Source organism: Sus scrofa, chromosome 7, assembly GCF_054392235.1.
Source record: "Sus scrofa isolate SSC_HxYL_T2T_F1_AM1 chromosome 7, Sscrofa_HxYL_maternal_Yorkshire_Landrace_v2.0, whole genome shotgun sequence".
Taxonomy (NCBI): domain Eukaryota; kingdom Metazoa; phylum Chordata; class Mammalia; order Artiodactyla; family Suidae; genus Sus; species Sus scrofa.
Genome location: NC_139389.1, coordinates 125,942,686 through 125,963,050, shown reverse-complemented (window position 1 = coordinate 125,963,050; position 20,365 = coordinate 125,942,686). Strand labels below are relative to the sequence as shown.

The 20,365-nt window shown below is 37.4% G+C and overlaps 1 protein-coding gene across 35 annotated transcripts in view; it reads right to left on the bottom strand.

Moving 5' to 3' along the window:
* UNC79 (unc-79 subunit of NALCN channel complex) overlaps positions 1-20,365 on the bottom strand; it is a 261,559-nt gene that overhangs the window by 152,017 nt on the left and 89,177 nt on the right. For all 35 annotated transcript variants that reach the window (XR_014811304.1, XM_084970070.1, XM_084970072.1 and 32 more), the window contains 2 exons: positions 7,167-7,231; positions 488-576 (listed from right to left, as the gene is read on the bottom strand). Coding sequence is in view for 34 of the 35 variants with exons in the window: in XM_084970070.1 (XP_084826196.1) it covers positions 488-576; positions 7,167-7,231 (154 nt within the window). In the remaining variant the exon portion in view is untranslated. The remainder of the gene's footprint in view (positions 1-487; positions 577-7,166; positions 7,232-20,365) is intronic.

Genomic DNA, 20,365 nt, shown 5'->3' with positions numbered 1-20,365 from the left:
AGGAATGTAATTAAGAACACTATCATAATAAACTTTTTAAACGTCTAGTGCATTCCAGCTGAATTATAAATTATAGGCATTTCATTATATTCAGTTATCTTTAAATGATATTTTCCAGATGTTAATTAAGTCGACTAAAATACAACATGAAAGCTGAATGTACTTCTGTGAAACTACCAAGCACAGAAAGTCCATATGAATTCTACGTCATGTCGGAAAACCAGTTTCTGTGGCCTTTTGAACAGGGTTGCTTGAAAATGGGAGCTGCTTTGTTAAGTGGAATTGCCTTCTCTCGTCATATGGAGGAAAGTACAGAAACTTTTCAACGCTGAAAACTTTTCAAATGAATGTTTGCTCTATATTAAATATCTGACAAACTAACCTTTAAAAAACAGAGACTAGTGGGAAATGAGGGTAACGTAACCAATTTAAGTCGAAGTAATTGCTTTCTTCTCCTGGGTGCCCTTTCTCCTTCTCTTATACCTACCCAGCAATTCTCTGGCTGCACTCTTCACAGAGGTACAACGGGGGTGGTTTATCACCCAAAGCTACTGACAGGGAAGGGTCTATACACATCTGAAAGAGATGAAAAGACAGGATGAATGCTCCTATTTCTCATGTTTCCTCGATCAGGAGCACAAATGTTTCAATAATAAGTTTTCAAAAGCAAAATAGAAATAAATGTTTTTAGTCAAACCCATTCAATCTATAACTGTTTTTTTCCACACTGGAGACTTTAAATGTGGCGACTGTGGTTTTTTTTTTTTCATTTCTCCTGTTATTTGCAATTCAGGTAACAAATAGTATCTGGAAATTCACCCTCATTCTACAAAGATAAAAAGTCATCTTGCTCAGTGGCTGCACAAATTGCTTCTGTATTACTCATACATTACTCCTTCTTTAGTGTAGTAAACACAGTAATCTCTCTTCAGGAAAAGGAAAATATATTATTAAGATTTAAAAAAATCGTAACTGTTATCAAAAAGCTGGCAGTAGAGAATTTTGCTTCTCAAAATAAACCTCATTCAGAAAAGTCAGCATTAAATCTAACATTGAGTGATTTACTTTCCTTACTCTAGAATCTTAAGAACCTTAATCTATATATCCAACATTTCATTTTCAGGTGTTTTTGGTTTTTGTTTTTTTTTTTTCCTTCCACGTGTATGACCTGTAGTTTGCTTAACACTGCAGTGCTCTCTTCAATTTTGAATTATTTATGGTTGTTTTCATTAGCCCAGGTACAGAGACAAAAAATGTTAATCGTACAGTTGATCATTAAGATATTTCAAATATCTAGATTGTTTTTGCTTTGGGCGCACCCATGGCGTGTGGAAGTTCCCAGGCCAGGGACTGAAAACATGCCAGAGCAGTGACCAGAGCTGCTTCTGTGACAACACTGAATCCTTAACCAACTGCACATAAGGGAACTCCTGGATGTTTTAAATCAAGCGGACAAAACATTCAGATAACTAGCTGAATTTTGTATTTTGCATCAGTTTCAATGTCTATGACTTACTAAAGTCACTTTGAATTCTCTTTCTGCCCTTTAAGAAATAATCCATGCTATAGCTGATTATGCAATTAGCATGACTAGTACACAAATTCTTCTAGAACTTCACTCTGCCTTTTCTTTAGGCTTTGGGGCTTTGGGGGGGGGGGGAGTTTGTATGTTTTCTGATGTGAAGGGGATAAATGAGCTGAACTTGTAACCCAAACAGCTTGTCATTTAAAGCTAAAACTCTTAGGAATTTCAATGACTGGGGAAACAAGAGTTAGAATTCCTAAATCTAAATAATTATACCATCAAAATCTATAAATTGTATATTCCCTGATGCTAAAGGCCCAGTGTGAAAATTTTCCTTAGGCAAGATTCATGCTTCCTTTGAATCAATGACTAATTTTTGGTGTGTTAACTGGGGATTGGCAAACTTTCTATAATCAGAGAGTAAACATTTCAGGCTTTATGGTTCATGCATTCTCTTTCACAACTACTCAACCCTGCTGTTGTAGTATAAAAGCAGACAGAGATAATACATAAACAAATGAGCATAGCTATATTCCAATAAAACTTTATTTGCTGAAACAGGCAGCAGGCCAGATATGGCTGCAGGCCATCATTTGCTGACTCCTGTGGTAGCTATTTATCTGGGATTTAAGATATTTCCTAAAGTGATTTTCAAACAGAACCAAGTAAAACAAAAAGCAGAGTGTGATATAATGAGCTCTAAGTTTCATCATACTTACATTTTAGAATCCTATCCTAACTTTTGGCTCTTGCCTAAAAAGTATATTTTGCAGCATATTGCAAAAAAAATAGATAATACTTTTCTACTTGGCAAATTATTATGTAACTGAGCAGGACCCTATAGGGCTTCCCTGAACAGAACTCATCCCCACATTCTCTGTTATACTCCTTTCTGAAGTACCTAGATAATGGTATCTGATGCACATTTCCTGAGTTGTTTTACAGATGTTAAAACCCCCACAAATGGAGATATATGGATTGATAATGCTAACCCCTGTGATAACTGCCCTGTTGGCTCACCATCAGTGAATCAGAAAATTGTGCAGGAGCTGATCACAGACCCTGTGACACACACACACACACACACACACACAGTTACCTGGTCTTTAAAAATGCTCTCCTGAAACACACCAGGGAGTCTGGGTTTTGTCAGCACTAGCCGTCCTGGATTACTGATAAGGCAGCTTGCAATAAATGCTGTACTTTCCTTCATCGAAATCAACATCAGTAGACTGACTTTGGTTCAGTAACAACTACTGCCTAGTGATATAGCTCACTGTTGTGGAGATATTAGGCTTTTTGAAAATATACTTCCATTTTCCCTGAGTTTTTTCCATGCACCCCATGTAGACCTCTTCTTCAATACAGTCATTTTACTCTCATTTCTAATGAGTCATTGATACCTCTATCAGGTAAACATATTTTTTCATTCTACCCCAAAGGAAAAACTCCTAGGATGTTAGAACTACAAAGAGTCATTAGAGATTAGCTAGTAGAACATGTTAAATGAATTAATTAACATGACCCTCCCAGATTTGTGGCTAGGAGCGTCAATTCTGCGCTGCTCTGAACAGGTCAGTTTATATACATATTAATATGTTCATATCTGACTGTTGTATAAATATAATATATGCCCAAGGTGGAGGCTGTAGAAAATGAAGGAAAGAAGAAAATTTAAATAACTCATTAACCATTCATCTCAGAGTTCCCATTGTGGCTCAGTGGTAATGAACCCAATTAGTATCCATGAGGATGCGGGTTTGATCCCTGGCCTCACTCATCTGGCATCTCCATGAACTGTGATGTAGGTCACAGACTTGGCTCAGATTTTCCATTGCCAAAAAAAAGAAAAAGGAGTTCCGTCATGGCGCAGTGGAAATGAATCCAACTAGGAACCATGAGGTTATGGGTTCAATCCCTGGCCTCGCTCAGTGGGTTAAGGATCCGGTGTTGCCATGAGCTGTGGTGTAGGTCACAGATGTGGCTCGGATCTGGCGTTGCTGTGGCTGTGGTGTAGGCCAGCAGCAACAGCTCTGATTAGCCTGGGAACCTCCATATGCCGCAGGGGCGGCCCTAAAAAGACAAAAGACAAAAAAAAAAAAAAAGAAAGGAAGAAAGGAAGGAAGGAAGGAAGGAAGAAAGAAAGAAAGAAAGATAGATTTGCCTTTGCAGCTCCAATTTGACCCCTAGCCTGGGAATTTCCACATGTAATCACTGGTAACATTTTGATGGGCATTACTGGTTGTTTTTCATTATGAATATAAATATAAAATACATATATGTAATTTTTAAACTAAATTCGTATTTTACTGTACAATTTCATAATTTCCTTTTCATTTATCATTATTCTGTAAGCATCTGAATGTTGGATACCTTTGATCAACATGTCATAAGGTCATATCTACTTGGGTTAGGGGAGGGCTGAAATTGTAAAGCAAGAACAACCTTGAGCCAGACCTGCTGTCACACTAACACAGCCCCAGCACAGGAAATGTCAATAAGAATATTACCTTTCTGGGAAGTGAAGAGAGAAAATGCAAAAGGGGAGTTCCTGTTGTGGCACAGCAGAAACGAATCTGACTAGGAGCCATGAGGTTGAGGGTTTGATCCCTGGCCTTGCAGTGGGTTAAGGATCCAGCCTTGATGTGAGCTGTGGTGTAGGTCAAGACACGGCTCAGATCTGGCATTGCTGTGGCTGTGGCTGTGGCTGTGGCTGTGGCTGTGGCTGTGGCGTAGGCCGGCAGCTACAGTTCTGATTAGCCCCCTAGCCTGGGAACCTCCATATGCTGCAGGTACGGCCCTAAAAAGACGAAACAAAGAAAGAAAGAAAGGGGGGGGAGGGAGGGAGGGAGGGAGGGAGGAAGGAAGGAAGGAAGGAAGGAAGGAAGAGAAAGAAGGAAAGAAAGGAAGGAAATGCAAAAGGAAGCTCCTTAGGAAAATTGGAGTTCAGAAAGTAAAATTTGGGGCGAGTGAAAAAATATTTTGAACTAGGTAGGGGTGGTAGTTGCACAACATTGTGAATGTGATAAATGCCACTGAACTGTTCACTTTAAATTTGTTAGCTTTATGTTGTGTGAAGTTTACCTCAATTTAAAAAATGACAAGGGAATGGGTGTGGCTGTGTTTCAATAAAACTTTATTTGCAGAAAAAAAAATAAAAAATGACAGAAAATAGGATGGTTTGGATTATGATGGAGGACTGGCTATTGGGAATGGTCTGTGGGAAAAGTGAGCCCAGGGATTCCCTGGTGGCTCAACAGGTTAAGAATCCCTCATGGTCACTGCTATGGCTCTGGCTATGGCTGTGACTTGGGTTTGATCCCTGGCATGGGAACCTCTACATGCCTTGGGCACACCCTTCCCTCCCCAAAAAAAAGTGAGGCCAGGCCATAGGAGTGGACTGGGCTGTTGCCTAAAAGAAAGGGAGAAAATCCAACTCGCGATGATTTCTGTGGGTGGGAAGCCAAAAATCATTACTAACCAGGAAGTCAGAGGACTCCTGAGAATGCAGTCTGACATAAAATCAAGGAAAAAATATAACTGGAAAAACTGGACAGATTTTTAAGTTACCTCCTTTCTGTGGATGTGTGGGTGAACCAAGAAAAGGGGTAGTAACTTAGGCAGGAAGAAAGGACAGATACATAAACTAGGGGAACGGTGAATGCCTCACCATTGTGAAGGATTAAGCTGAACTCCATGAATAATATATGAACTCACCTGTGTTTAGCTCAAAATGTCCTCATACCAGAGAAAAGTACCTTTGAATGCCAAATGTCTATGGAAGTTCAAAGGAAGGGTGCACATAGCAGAATGGGAGAGGACCATGCTTCCATTGGTGGGTTACTCTCAGCCGCTCTTTCTCAACATAAATTCATTCAATTTGCTTTCACAAAAGCAGAAATCAGAGTTCCCATTGTGGCTCAGTGGGTTATGAACCCGAATAGTATCCATGAGGATGTGGGTTCAATCCCTGGCTTTCCTTAGTGGGTTAAGGATCCAGCGTTGCCATGAATTGCAGCATAGGTCACAGATGCAGCTCAGATCCCGCCTTGCTGTGGCTGTGGCAGATGCCAGCAGCTGCGTCTCTGATGCAACCCCTAGCCTGGGAACTTCCATATGCCACTAATGCGGCCCTAAAATGAAAAAGCGAAAAAAAAGAAAAAAAAAAAACAGATCAAGCATTCAAGGATAATAATACATGGGCGCCCTTTGTCAGTAAGATATAGCTAGATGACAAGGTGATAGTTAGCACTCCTCTGCCACTTTGGGTCTATAAAACACATATCTTATTCCACGTATGTTTCTTTATGTTCCACTTTATATTTTTATATCTCATTTTAGCTCTTCTACTCTGTTTCTATAAAATGATAGTATTATTTTTCTATTATTTGGTAGTCCTTTTTTCTGTCAATAAACTTTATTACATTTGTAGTTGTACGATGATCATCACAACCCAGTTTTATAGCATTTCCACCCCAAAACCCCAGCCCATCCCCCCACCCCTATTTGGTAGTCTTTACAGTGCACCTATCTATAGAACAAAGGAGGCAAACTCCCATGACAATAGATTCTAAAAAGTAATCTGAACTCTAATTGCTTAACTCCCACTTCTCATAGTATAAAAATTAACCCTTGCGAATCTATACATAGCTCTCTCCACTCAAGTGTTGTATCCAACAAATATGCCATAGGTAATTTTGTTAAGTGCTTGTGATCATTGTTCTCTATATTCAGCTTCAAGGAGTCGGGGTTATAGCTGGATAGAACCAACCTGACACGGTAAAAAAGAATAATGCTGGAGTTCCCATTGTGGCACCGCAGAAACAAGTCCCACTAGGAACCATGAGGTTGCAGATTCGATCCCTGGCCTCACTCAGTGGGTTATGGATCTGGTGTTGCCATGAGCTGTGGTGTAGGCCAGCAGCTACAGCTCTGATTCAGCCCCTAGCCTGGGAACCTTCAGGCCCTAAAAAAAAGCAGGAAAAAAAAAGAAGAAAAGAAAAGAAAGAAAAACCCCAAGAGTCAAGGTACCTAGTTCTGGCTGAGTGACCTTAGGAGAGTGACTTGACCTTTCTTAACCACCTTACCCTTACCTCCAATGTAATTTTCCATGTGTTTGCTGTCCAGCTACCCCTCAGTCACTTCAACTAAGTCACATCTGTAATCTGAGCTAAGACATAATAATTTTATCTGTTTTTATCTTACGACGCCTGAATTCACGGTCACACACTAGACCAATAGTGTGTAGACCACAGTCACATACTAGACCTTATCACTTACAGAAAACACGTGAAAACAAGGACAAAGTACACTACACTTCCCTGAGTTTATTAGCCCAGATAGAAATCAGCCAAAGACTATGTAGGCATTTCACTAGGATTATTCCTATAATTAGTCCAGTGCTCCATAGCACTTTGCCATGAATTTATAGGCACATCTGTAGACACCACTATTACTGTGTCTTGAACCAATCTACCAAACTATAGTCAGATCAGAGTACAGCACAGTAACCTGAGATTACCACAGAATACAAGCTTCCACTTTACAGAAAAAGATCCCATCTCCATTTCATTCAGCAATTTGCTTCTGGTAATCTGACCACTGACAGTACAATATGGAACCAGATCTAATAAAACAGTACCTTCACAGCTGGTTTGTTAATTGCGTTGTGGCATTCAATGTGCTGGCAGTGGATGGGGTTCCAAGCTGTAAAGCAAAACACAGCCAATGAATATTTCTCATTGAAATCATTTGTTCCCTAGTAAAAACACAGCAGATACTTCACCAGTTTTCTTTTTCCTAAATAGAGCCACCATCGGAAAGCTTCCTAAAATATTCATTTTTTTAAAACCTATGAAGTATTCTTAAGCAAAGATATCACAACTCCATCCATTTTTGCAGGGGGAGAGACAAGCTAGTATAAAATGGCATATCCAATACCATAATATTATTTCACAATGATATACCATTAGTAGTTCTTAAAAATTTTCACATCTATGGTCTCAGTTGATCCTCCCAACAACTCAGGAATAGGTACAGCAGAGTATTAGTCTCATTCTATATGTAGTTAAAGTTTAAAAGGTTAAGTAGTTTGCTATGGTCACAGAGTTAGCAAATAACAAGATAGGACTATAACATCTATCCCTTGGTTCTCAAGACGCTCTTTTCACTACAGCATACTATGCTAAACATGTTAGATTTTTGGCACCAGGCAGTGTTTAAAATTAATAATATCTGGACTTCCAGCTGTGACACAATGGGATCGGTGGTGTCTCTGCAACACCAGGACGCAGGTTTGATCCCCAACCCCAGCACAGTGGGTTAAAAGATGTGGCATTGCCACAGCTACTACATAGGTCACAAATGCAGCTCAGATCTAATCCCTGATCCAGGAACTCCATATGCCACAGGGGTACCCAAAAAAGAAAAAAAGAAAAATATTAATAATAACTGAAATGAATGGTAAGACAACATCTATCATCCCATTTCCCACCCCATCCCCATCAAATGTAAAGATTGGAAAGATGAGTTTCTTGCCCAAATGAAATGCATCTCTCTCACACATTACCCACAGTCTAAATCTCTGCTAGTTTGTTAATACCCAACTCCTTGACACAGTATACACCAGAATGAGGACAATAACCAAGTGATTTGAGAAAAATCAGAATGAGAATTACAAGTGTCATCATGTAGATGATTCTGTGGCCCAAAGCACTAAGCTAACAATATTCCACTATTTTAAAAATGTAATAGGATTATATGTTTGAAAATAGGACATTTTTCTAAATTGTTGTATTCTCGTCTTATAGTTCCATGGTTGACCTAATATATAAAAATTTGCAAATGAGATGATATTCTTAGTTACATGTCTAATTATAATTCAAAAATATTGCTATTAATGACCTGAGCCTAATTTATACTCTAAATATTTTATAAAATCTTCCTTCTAAGAGTGTCCCAACTTCAATTCTTCTATCCTATTGTTAGACCAGGTAGAAGATTCTGTGTCTGATTTGAGATTCAGGAGAATATAATCAACAGAACCACTGACCTTGGAAAACACACAAAGGGTCTATTTATTTTAAAAGAAAATAAGAAGTATACAGTCTAGAAACAATTACTCTGATAACGTATTGTCATATTGCTTATACCTTTTGAAGGAGAGAGAATGAGGAAATAAATAAGGAATGGATAAGTGAACAAATAACTTGAATAAAAAACATTCTGTAATGGGTAAGATTTGTTTTCTACATGGAGAAAAGTCAGGATAGAGATAGTAGCAACAAGTTTTCTTGTGTAACTAGAGAAATCAAGAGAAAAAGATTGGCTTTAACCAGCACAGAAGTTGCAAATACATGGGACATGTACCCTATTCCTCAAATCCCAAACTCATGACAGATATCCCTAATCCATCAGAGCATTCTTTCCTACTGAGTCAAGAACTGACCTTAGAAACTTTCTCAATACTGAGCTCCAGAAAGTCGTCATCAGTCACAACAAAGTGGCCTGCAAGATGAAATTTGCCAACTTCTCCGAATCCACATATTTTGAGAATATTGGCAGATCACTTTATAAATATTAAGAAAAGTTCTTGACATTTTTAGATAGAAGTAATATTCAAAATATATAACAACCGTTATGGCATAGGTAAAAATAAATCAGAAAGTGAAACGGCCATAGCACATGATCAGGGCTCCAAAGAATCCTGCTCTGCCAGAAATTAATGATTTATATATGCATGGTGGGGATATTCAGAAGGTCCTAATCCTCCAACTTTGTGTTCTATTTTTACAGGGACTCACTAACCTAAGCACTAACTTAAGGAGGTAACCTTATAGGATACCTCCTTTAAGTTCACTGAAGTCACACTCGATTTAAACTTACTAGAACATTGATTATCGGCTTTTGTTGTGTATTAGAAATAACTTGCAAGGTTTTTAAAATATTAAGCTTGGAACCCCATGTTAGATCTACTGAATCAAAGTCTCAGAGCCCAGGTATTTGTAACTGGGAAAATCAATACAATTAATAGTTTTTTGTTTGTTTGTTTATTTGTTTGTTTTTGTCTTTTGACTTTTTCTAGGGCCATACCTGCAGCATATGGAGGTGTAGGCCGGTGGGATCTAATCCACCGGCCTACACCACAGCCACAGCAACACCAGATCTGAGCTGTGTCTGTGACCTACACAACAGATCATGGCAACGCTGGATCCTTAACCCACTGAGCAAGGCCAGGGATCGAACCCACAAAGTCATGGTTCCTAGTCGGATTCACTAATCACTGAGCCACGATGGGAAATCCAACACAATTAATTCTAATATAAGGACAATCTACATACCTTACCATATGGCAAATATACACATGATAGACTGCCCTTCATTTGAAAATAAAAGCAAATGTGTGTGTGTATGTATGTGTGTGTGTATACATATATATTATATATATATATATATAAAACATTAATCAAGGAAATTAAAGAGGATTCAAAGAAATGGAAAGATATTCCATGCTCCTGGATTGGAAGAATTAATACCATAAAAATGGCCACACTACCCAAAGCAATCTACATATTTAATGTGATCCCTATCAAATTACCCATGACATTTTTCACAGAACTAGAACAAACAATTCAAAAATTTATATGGAACCACAAAGTCCCAGAATTGCCAGACCAATCCTGAGGAAGAAACACCAAGCAGGAGGCATAATTCTCCCAGACCTCAGGCAATATTACAAAGCCACAGTAATCAGGACAATGTGGTGCTGGTACCAAAACAGACATATAGACAAATGGAACAGAATAGAGACCCCAGAAATAAACCCAGACACCTATGGTCAATTAATCTTCAACACAGGAGGCAAGAATATAAAATGGGGAAAAGACGGTCTTTTCAACAAGTATTGCTGGGAAATCTGGACAGCTGCATGCAAATCAGTGAAACTAGAACACACCCTCACACCATGCACAAAAGTAAACTTAAAATGGCTTAAAGACTTAAACATAAGACAAGACACCATCAAACTCCTGGAAGAGAACATAGGCAAAACTTTCTCTGACATCAACCTTATAAATGTTTTCTCAGGTCAGTCTTCCAAAGCAACAGAAATAAAAGCAAAAGTAAGCCAATGGGACCTAATCAAACTGAGAAAGTTTTACATGGCAAAAGAAACCAAAAAGAAAACAAAAAGACAACTTACAGAATGGGAGAAAATAGTTTTAAATGATGCAATGGACAAAGCCTTAATCTCTAGACTATACAAGCAACTTGTACAACTCAATAGAAAAAAAGCCAACAACCCAACTGAAAAATGGGCAAAAGACCTGACAGACATTTTTCCAAGGAAGATGTGCAGATGGCCAACAGCACATGAAAAAATGCACAACATTCCTAATTATTAGAGAAATGCAAATCAAAACTACCACGAGCTACCACCTCACACAGGCCAGAACAGCCATCATTAATAAGTCCACAAATAACAAATGCTGCAGGGGGTGTGGAGAAAAGGGAACCCTCTTGCACTGTTGGTGGGAATGTAAGCTGGTACAGCCACTATGGAAAACAGTATGGAGGTACCTTAGAAATTTATACATAGAATCACCATATGACCCAGCAATCCCACTCTTGGGCATATATCCAGACAAAACTTTCCTTAAAAGATACATGCAGCCGCATGTTCACTGAAGCACAATTCACAATAGCCAAGACATAGAAACAACCCAAATGTCCATCGAGAGATGATTACATTAGGAAGGTGTGATATATATACACAACGGAATACTACTCAACCATAAAAAAGATCAAACTAATGCCACCTGCAGCAACATGGATGGAACTAGAGACTCTCATACTGAATGAAGTAAGTCAGAAAGAGAAAGACAAAAACCACATGATATCACTTATATCTGGAATCTAATATATGGCACAAATGAACCTTTCCACAGAAAAGAAAATCATGGACTTGGAGAATAGATTTGTGGTTGCCAAGGGGGAGGGGGAGGGAGTGGATGGATTGGGATCTTGGAGTTAATAGATGTAAACTATTGCCTTTGGAATGGATTAGCAATGAGATCCTGCTGTGTAGCACTGGGAACTATGTCTAGTCACTTGTGATGGAGCATGATAATGTGAGAAATTAGAATGTGTACATGTATGGGTAACTGGGTCACCATGCTGTGCAGTAGGAAAAAAAATGTATTGGGGAAATAACAATTAAAAAAAAACATAGCAGACAAGAATGCTGCTTCCAACTATGCCAAAGTAACTGGTATTAGTCTTGCCCTCCCACCATAAATAACTAGAAACTGGAAAAATACATAAAACAACTGTTTTAAGAAATTGGACTACAGGTAGTACAGTACAATGATTCTTGAGAGAAGAAACAACGAAGTGAGTTCTACAATCACCCTTTGTTTCTTCCTGGAAGCAAGATCCAGGTCTTGGACATAGAAGTGGAAAGGTAAGCACAATACGGTGGTTTCATTGAACTGAGGGGATGAAAACAAGAGTTTAGAGAGAAAAGGTGGCTTAAATTTGCTGGATAGAGTACCAAAGAAAGAGTTTCAGATATCTGAGTAGGAGTCCTTTGAGTCTTTGGCTTTATACTAAGGTGAGCATGTGCAAGCAAAACTGCATTAGAACATAAAGAACAACTATGGGATCTGCAAGGTAAATAATTCCTACATTTTACACAGAGCTGAGAGATATTTGAGCTCAAACCAGTCAGAGTGGAGAGAACTCAGTGAAAACCTAGGACATTTAAGTGAGACTCTAGGAGGTCATACCTTAGTAGTTGGACTAAACTAACATTAGGAAAATGGCTACTTTCTTATACTCCCTAAGAAAGTATTATAACAAGCCTTGAAAGAGTCAAGCTGACCCACCATTAAGTCTGCTGCCAAAACAAATTTCAACACATTGTAATGGAAGCCAGCAAAGTCCAGACATTTAATAATGTAATATTCATGAAGTCCATCATCCAGTCAAAAATTACTTGATATTTGAAAAGGGAAGAAAATGTTACTCATAATTAGAAAAAAAAACTGGCCAAACCTAGAAACTATAGAGATGAGGTACTTTACAAACAAAAACTTTAAACCAGCTCTTATAAACATATTCGAAGTAGAACATGAACACAATGAGGATAGAGATAAAAGATATAATAAAAGAGCAAAACGGAATTTCTAAAAATTAAAAATACAATATTAGAAATTAAAAATTCACTGAATGGATTTAATTGAAAATTAGACAATGCAGAAGAAAATATCAGTGATTTCGAAGATATAACAATAGAAGCTACCCAAACTGAAGTACTGGAAGAAAAAAATAAATAGAGCTTCAGTGAGCTGTGGAAAAATATCAGGCAATATAAAGTACATATGGTTGAAAGTCTAAAAGAAGCAAGGTTGTGGGGGTATGGGAGTGAATATTTGAAGAAGAAATGGCCAAATTTTTTCAAATTCAATGAAAGCTGTAAACCCACAGGTCTAAGAAGCTCAATGAATCTTAGACAAAATAAAAGCACAGAAAATCACACCAAAACTCATTATAATCAAATTGATGAAAACCAATGATAAAGAGAAAAACTGTAAAAGCAGCCAGGGGAAAAAAAGACACATTACTTACAGGGGGGACAAAGATAAGAATGATCGCTGATTTCTCGCCAGAAACAATGCAAGCCAGAAGACAATGGAACGACATCTTTAATAGGCTGAAAGAAAAAAACTGTCAACCTAGAATTCTATACCCAGTGAAAATATCCTTCAAATATGAATATGAAATAAAGATCCTTTGAAGACAAACACAAGATAAGAGAATTCATTGACACCTGAGGTCCACTAAAAGAAAAGCTAAAGAAAGGTCTTCAGGCTGCAGGAAAATGATACCAGATGGATGCTGGGGTCTACACAAAGGCATAAGAGTTCTGGGCATGATAAATACGGTGAACAACTACAAATTTATACTCATATTAATATGTTAAAAGATGATTTACTATTTAAAACAAAAAGCCACATATTATGAGACTAATACTATACATAGTAAAATAAATGATAACTAGAACAAAAAGGATAGGAAGGGGAAAATGAAGGTGCAGAGTTCTCACATTACATATAAACTAGTATAATGTTATTTGAAAGTAGACTATGAAGTTAAAGGTGCATGTTGTAATTGTAGAATTATAGAGTAATTTTTTTTAAAAAGTACTATAGTTAACAATTCAAGGAGATAAAAAAATGGAATAGTAAAAATTAACCCCAAAGAAGGCAGGATGTTAAAAAGAAAAGGAAGGATAGAACAAATAGAAAACAAAGAAGATGACTGACTTAAGTCCAATCATATCTAATTATATTAAGTGTAAAGGCCTAAACAATAGATATATTATGTGCAAATAATGTAAAAGATATTGTGAGATAGGATTTAAGTTTTTTCAAAAAGTGTGACCCAAATATATGCTGCCTGTGAAACTCACTTATAATATAAAGATAAAAGTTAAAAGTAAATAATAGAAAATTTTATACCAAGCAAATGCTAATCATAGAGCTGGAGTGCCTATAAAATTGTCAGACAAGTAGAATCCAGGATACAGAATATTTTTGGTAATAAAGAAGGATATTTCACAATGATGAAAGTCCCAATTCATCAAGATAAAACATCATAAATATGTGTGTGTGTAATGATAGAGTTTCAAATTACATGAAGCAAAACTAAGCAAACTAAAAGGATAAATAAGTCCGTAATTAGTGTTGTAAATTTCAACAATCCTTTCTCAGTAATTGATAAAAAGAAGACAAAAAATCAGTAAAAGTAGAAAATTTGAACAATATTCTCAACAACTGGACTTAATTGCTAGTGATAGAATTCTCCATTCAACCACCTTGGAATAGACACAGTGGCTAAGCAACATTTACTAAGGACACAGGCAACATTTACTAAGATGATATTCTGGTCCATAAAGTAAGCCTCAAAAATTTAGATAGAATGATAGCATAAAATATATTCTCTGACCACAATTGAATTAAACTAGAACTAAATAACAAAAAGATATCTGGAAAATCACCAAATATTTATACATTTACATAAATACTTCTAATCAGCCCATGAATCAAAGAGAAATTACAAAGAATATTAGAAAATATTCTGTTCTGAAATATAAAGAAATAACAGCATATCAAATTTGTAGGAGGCAACTAAAGCAATGCTTAGAGATATATTTATAACTTTAAATTATCATACTGGAAAATATAAAAGATCCAAAATAAATGATTCATGCTTTTACCTAATAAGATAAAAAATAAAATTCAACATTAGTAGAAGTAAAAAAATAATAAAGACAGAAGCAGAAATCAATAAAACTGAAAACAGAAACCAACAGAGAAAATCATAAAATAAAATGCTGTTTTTTTTAAAATTAACAAAATTAATAAGCTGCCTAGCCAGCCTGATGAATTTAAAAATAAAGAAGAAACAAATTATCAATATCAGGAATGAAAGGTAGGATATCACTGGAGATACTACACACATGTCAATAAATTGGACAAGTTGGATGAAATGCCCACATTCATCAAAAAACATGGTTACACAATACAATTTAATAAAAAGTAGGGAGTTCCCATCATGGCTCAGTGGTTAAGGAATCCGCCTAGGAAGCATGAGATTGCGAGTTCTATCCCTTGCCTCCTCAGCAGGTTAAGGATCCGGCATTGCCTCGAAGACTTGCCTCAGATCTGGTGTTGCTAGGGCTCTGGTGTAGGCCGGTGGCTACAGCTCCCATTAGACCCCAAGCCTGGGAACCTCCATATGCCTCCATATGCCGTGGGTGCAGCCTTAGAGAAAGGGCAAAAAATAAAAAAAAATAAAATAAATTTTTAAAAAAAGTAGACAGTTAAATGCCACATAAATATTAAATTGAATTCATAATGTAAAACATTCCCACAAGGAAAATCCGAAGCCCAGATGGATTTACCAGATGGATTCACTATCTACTGTTAAAGGGATAAACAAACAAACCCTACATAAACTCTTTCAAAAAGTAGAAGAGGAAGAAATACTTCCTATTTCATTTTATGAAGTCAGAATTACTCTGTAAACAAAACCAGATGAAAACATTACCAAAAAAAAAAAAAAAACACAATATCCCTCATAAATGCAGAGGCAAGAACACTTAAAAAATTAGCAAATTCTATCTGGCAATACAATGCAGCTGACAATGTAGACCTTGCCCCAGGAATGCAAAGTTGGTTTAACATTGCAAAGTAAGTCAGTGGAATTCACCTTATTAACAGAAGTAAGGAGGGAAGTCCTATGATCATCTCAATAGGAGAAAATGCATTTGACCAAAACTGACATTCATTCATGATAAAAACTCTCAGTAAACTAAGAACAGACATGGACTTCCTAGGAGTTCCCATTGTGTCTCAGCAGGGTAAGAATCCTCCTAGTATTCATGAAGATGCAGGTTCAATCCCTGGCCTCACTCAGTCAGTTAAGGATCCTAAGTTGCTGCAAGCTGCAGCTTAGGTCGAAGATGTGGCTCAAATTTGGCATTGCTATGACTGTGGTATAGGCCGGCAGCTGCTGCTCCAATTCAACCCCTAGCCTAGGAACTTCCACATGCTGCAGGTGCAGGAGGACTTGGATTTGCAGACTGAAAGTGTTTTTCACATTTCAGGCAAAAATTAATTAAAAGATTCTTCCATAGAAATATTTAAGAAAAATAATTTAAATACATAAGTCTCCAAGAATTAAGAACAAAAGAAGGAACTCCTATAACATAAAATCACAATGATGTAAAATTTGTCTTCCATAACTCTGAGTGCCAGAGAACAATGAAGTAATTTTTACATATTTTTCACAGTGAAGCAAAGTTTACTTACTTTTTTTTGGCATGTTTTAAAAACATTTTTTATTGGAGTATAGTTGATTTACAATGCTGTGTTAGTTTCAATTTAGCAAAGTAATTCAGTTATACTTTTTTTTTTTTGTCTTTTTGTCTTTTTGCCTTTTCTAGGGCCACTCCCGTGGCACATGGAGTTCCCAGGCTAGGGGTCCAATTGGAGCCATAGCCACCGGCCTACGCCAGAGCCACAGCAAGGCAGGATCCAAGCTGCATCTGCAACCTACACCATAGCTCACGGCAACGCTGGATCCTCAACCCACTGAGCAAGGCCAGGGATTGAACCTGCAACCTCATGGTTCCTAGTCGGATTCATTAATCACTGCGCCACGACGGGAACTCCGGTACATATATGTCTTTTTGCATTCTCTTCTATTATAGGTAACCACAAGACATTGAGTATAGTTCCCTGTGCTATACAGCAGGTCCTTGTTGGTTATTTATTTTATATATAATAGTGTGTAGACTTTAATCTCAAACTCCTAACTTATCCTTCTTCCTTCCTTTTCCCTTTAGTAACCATAAGTTTGTTTTCTATGTCTCTGAGTCCATTTCTGGTTTTTTTTTTTTTTTACATTTCTGTTTTGTAAATAAGTTCATTTGTATCATTCTTTAAAAATATATTTTCCTATTGGCAACCTTTTTTTTTTTTTTTTTTTTTTTTTTGGCATCAGTGTGCAGTGGCTCAATATGGGATCTCAGTCCCCAGACCAGCAGTGAAAATGCTGAATTCTAACCACTAGACCACAGGGAGCTCTGGTTTGTATCATTTTTTTTAGATTTCACATATAAGCAGTATATGATATTTGCCTACCTCTGTCTGGTTTAGTTCACTTATTATGATAATCTCCAGGTTTTACACAGTAAAGGAAACCAAAAATCAAGCAAAAAAGAACCTACAGAATGGGAGAAAATATTTGCAAATGATGTGACCAACATGGGATTAATCACCAAAATATACAAAGAGGTCATACAGCTCAAAATAAAAAAAAATTTTTTTAAAAAGTCAAAAAATAGGCAGAAGATCTAAATAGATATTTCTCCAGAGAAGACATATAGGTGGCCAATGAACACATGAAAAGATGTTCCATATCACTAGTTGTGAGAGAAATGCAAATCAAAACTACAATGGGGTAGTTCCCATCATGGCACAGTGGTTAACGAATCCGACTAGGAACCATGAGGTTGCGGATTCGATCCCTGCCCTTGCTCAGTGGGTTAACGATCTGGCATTGCCGTGAGCTGTGGTGTAGGTTGCAGATGCGGCTCGGATCCCGCGTTGCTGTGGCTCTGGTGTAGGCCGGCAGCTACAGCTCGGATTAGACCCCTAGCCTGGGAACCTCCATATGCCATGGGAGCGGCCCAAAAAAAAAAAAAAAGAAAAAAAACTACAATGGGGTGTCACCTCACACCAGCCAGAGTGGCCATCATCAAAAGTCTATAAACAATAAACGCCGTAGAGGGTGTGAAGAAAAAGGAACCCTCCTATACTATCGATGGGAATGTAAATTGGTACAGCCACTATGGAGAAAGGTACAGAGGTTCTTTAAAAAAAATTTTTTTAAAAGGTTATCATATATGATCCTGCAATCCCACTCCTGGGCATTCATATAAAAAAAAAAAACATAATTTGAAAAGGTACATGCACCCCAGTTTTCACAGTAGCACTATTTACAATAGCCAAGACATACAAGCAACCTAAATGTCCATCAACAGAGGAATGGATAAAAAAGATGTGGTACATGTATACAATGGAATATTAGCCATAAAAAAGAATGAAATAATGCCATTTGCAACAACAGAGTTTTCTTTCGTGTGTGAATAAATAGACATTTTAAAATAAGCCTAGCCTCAAAAAATGTATCTGACCTACATTCCACCATTGAAAATATTACAGAAAAAAAAATGCGGGGTTCCATTTCCCCAGAGATGATAGACAAATTATTTCAATCCAATTCTCCTACTGAGAACAATTTTTAAAACTGGACAAGATTAAATGCAAAAACAGACAAAAATCTAGAGACTTTTATAGGAGAGTTATGGAGCCTTGATCCAAAAGAAGAAGGAACTGGGAGTTCCCAAGGTAGCTCAGTGGTAATGAACCCAACTAGTATACATGAGAACATGGGTTTGATTCCCAGCCCCACTCAAGTGGGTTAAGGATCTGGTGTTAATGTGAGCTGTGGTGTAGGTCACAGATGTGGCTCAGATCTGGCATTTCCTTTACTGTGTAAAACCTGTGGCTGTGGCATAGGCCAGGAGCTATAGCTCTGATTCAACAGTAGCCTGGGAACTTCCATATGCCATGGGTGTGGCCCTAAAAAGACCAAAAAAAAAAAAAGAATTGACCATAGATTTTTTTTTTTAGCTCATTAAAGTGACATGGTTTGCTAGTGTTCACAGCCTCCTTCCAGAGCAAACACAAATACCCTCTGAAGAAATATAACTTAACTCTATAGTTTTTCTATCTAATGTCTTGCACAAAATAATTTTTTTAAAACATGTACAAACAAGAAGACAAGAAATGATGATAGAATCATAATCTCCAGAGATCCAGTATATGGAGTTACCAGAAACAGACTTTAGGAGTTCCCATCGTGGCTTAGTGGTTAACGAATCTGACTAGGAACCATGAGTTTGCGGGTTTGATCCCTGGCCTCACTCAGTGGGTTAAGGATGTGGCGTTGCCGTGAGCTGTGGTGTTGGTCACAGACATGGCTTGGATCCTGTGTTGCTGTGGCTCTGGCGTAGGCCAGCGGCTACAGTTCTGATTAGACCCCTAGCCTGGGAACTTCCATATGCCATGGGTGTAGCCCTAGAAAAGACAAAAAAAGACCAAAAAAAAAAGAAACAGACTTTAAAATAGCTATGCTTAAAATGCTCTATAAAGTAAAAGGCAAGTAAAGAATATCATCAGATAATTGGAATTTTGAAAAACACAAAATGGAAATTCTAGAACTTAAAATAAAATTAACAAAATTAAAGTACAATTGGGAGGCTAAACAATTAATGAAAAGAAAGACAAGTCAGACAAAAAGATTCAGCATGAAGCACAGAAAGATGAAATGGGAGAGAAGAATACAAAAAATATTCAGAGATGACATGGGGAAAAAAAATATGCCATATGGGACATCAGAGAAAGAGTATGTATATGTTACTGGAATTCCAGAAAGAAGAATGAGAATGTAGTATAAGCCATTGTTGAAGAAATAAGTAAGTTTCCAGTTATAGTCATGATATTTTAAGGCTATACTAGACTTATCCTTCAACTGGACAAAATGTATGAAGCAACTCATTTCCAACATTGCATGTAGATTTAAACGCAAGGTTGCAATCCTTTAAAAAGAGGGAGCACACAAATTAAGTTTTATATTCACCTTGGTTTTCTGTCTGGGAACATTTCCAAACTTCAGCAAAGATAAGTGGAGCCCAGTAAATCATTAGCATTTTCATGAGGATGAAGAATTGCTAAGGCAGCTGGAATTTGTGGGTAAAGGTACAGAATAGAAGGGAGTGGCAGAGAACAGTTTCCACAAATCTGCGTAAAGATGCTCCTCAGGTCTTTGGCCTAATCCTCAACTGCATGTGCTTACAGCAAACTCTATAAGGCTTAGCAGAGAACACACGCTTAATGGCTGAAAGCCGAACTAAGATTTTAGAGGTCACATAGTGCTAGAGATGCACAGTATTTCCAATGTAGCCAAAGTGAGGAACTTTGGTGAATACACCATGAATTCAGGAGGCCACACATAGGTTACACCTTAGCAATGAACATCATGTTCCAGGCCTCATAAAATGAGTCAGGAAGTGTTCCTTTGCTTATATGTTCTGAAAGAGATGGTAGAGAACTGGTATCACTGCTGCCTTAAATATTTGGCAGAACTTGCCAATGAAACCATCAGAACCTGGTGCTTTCTGTTGCGGAAGCTTACTTATTATTGATTCAA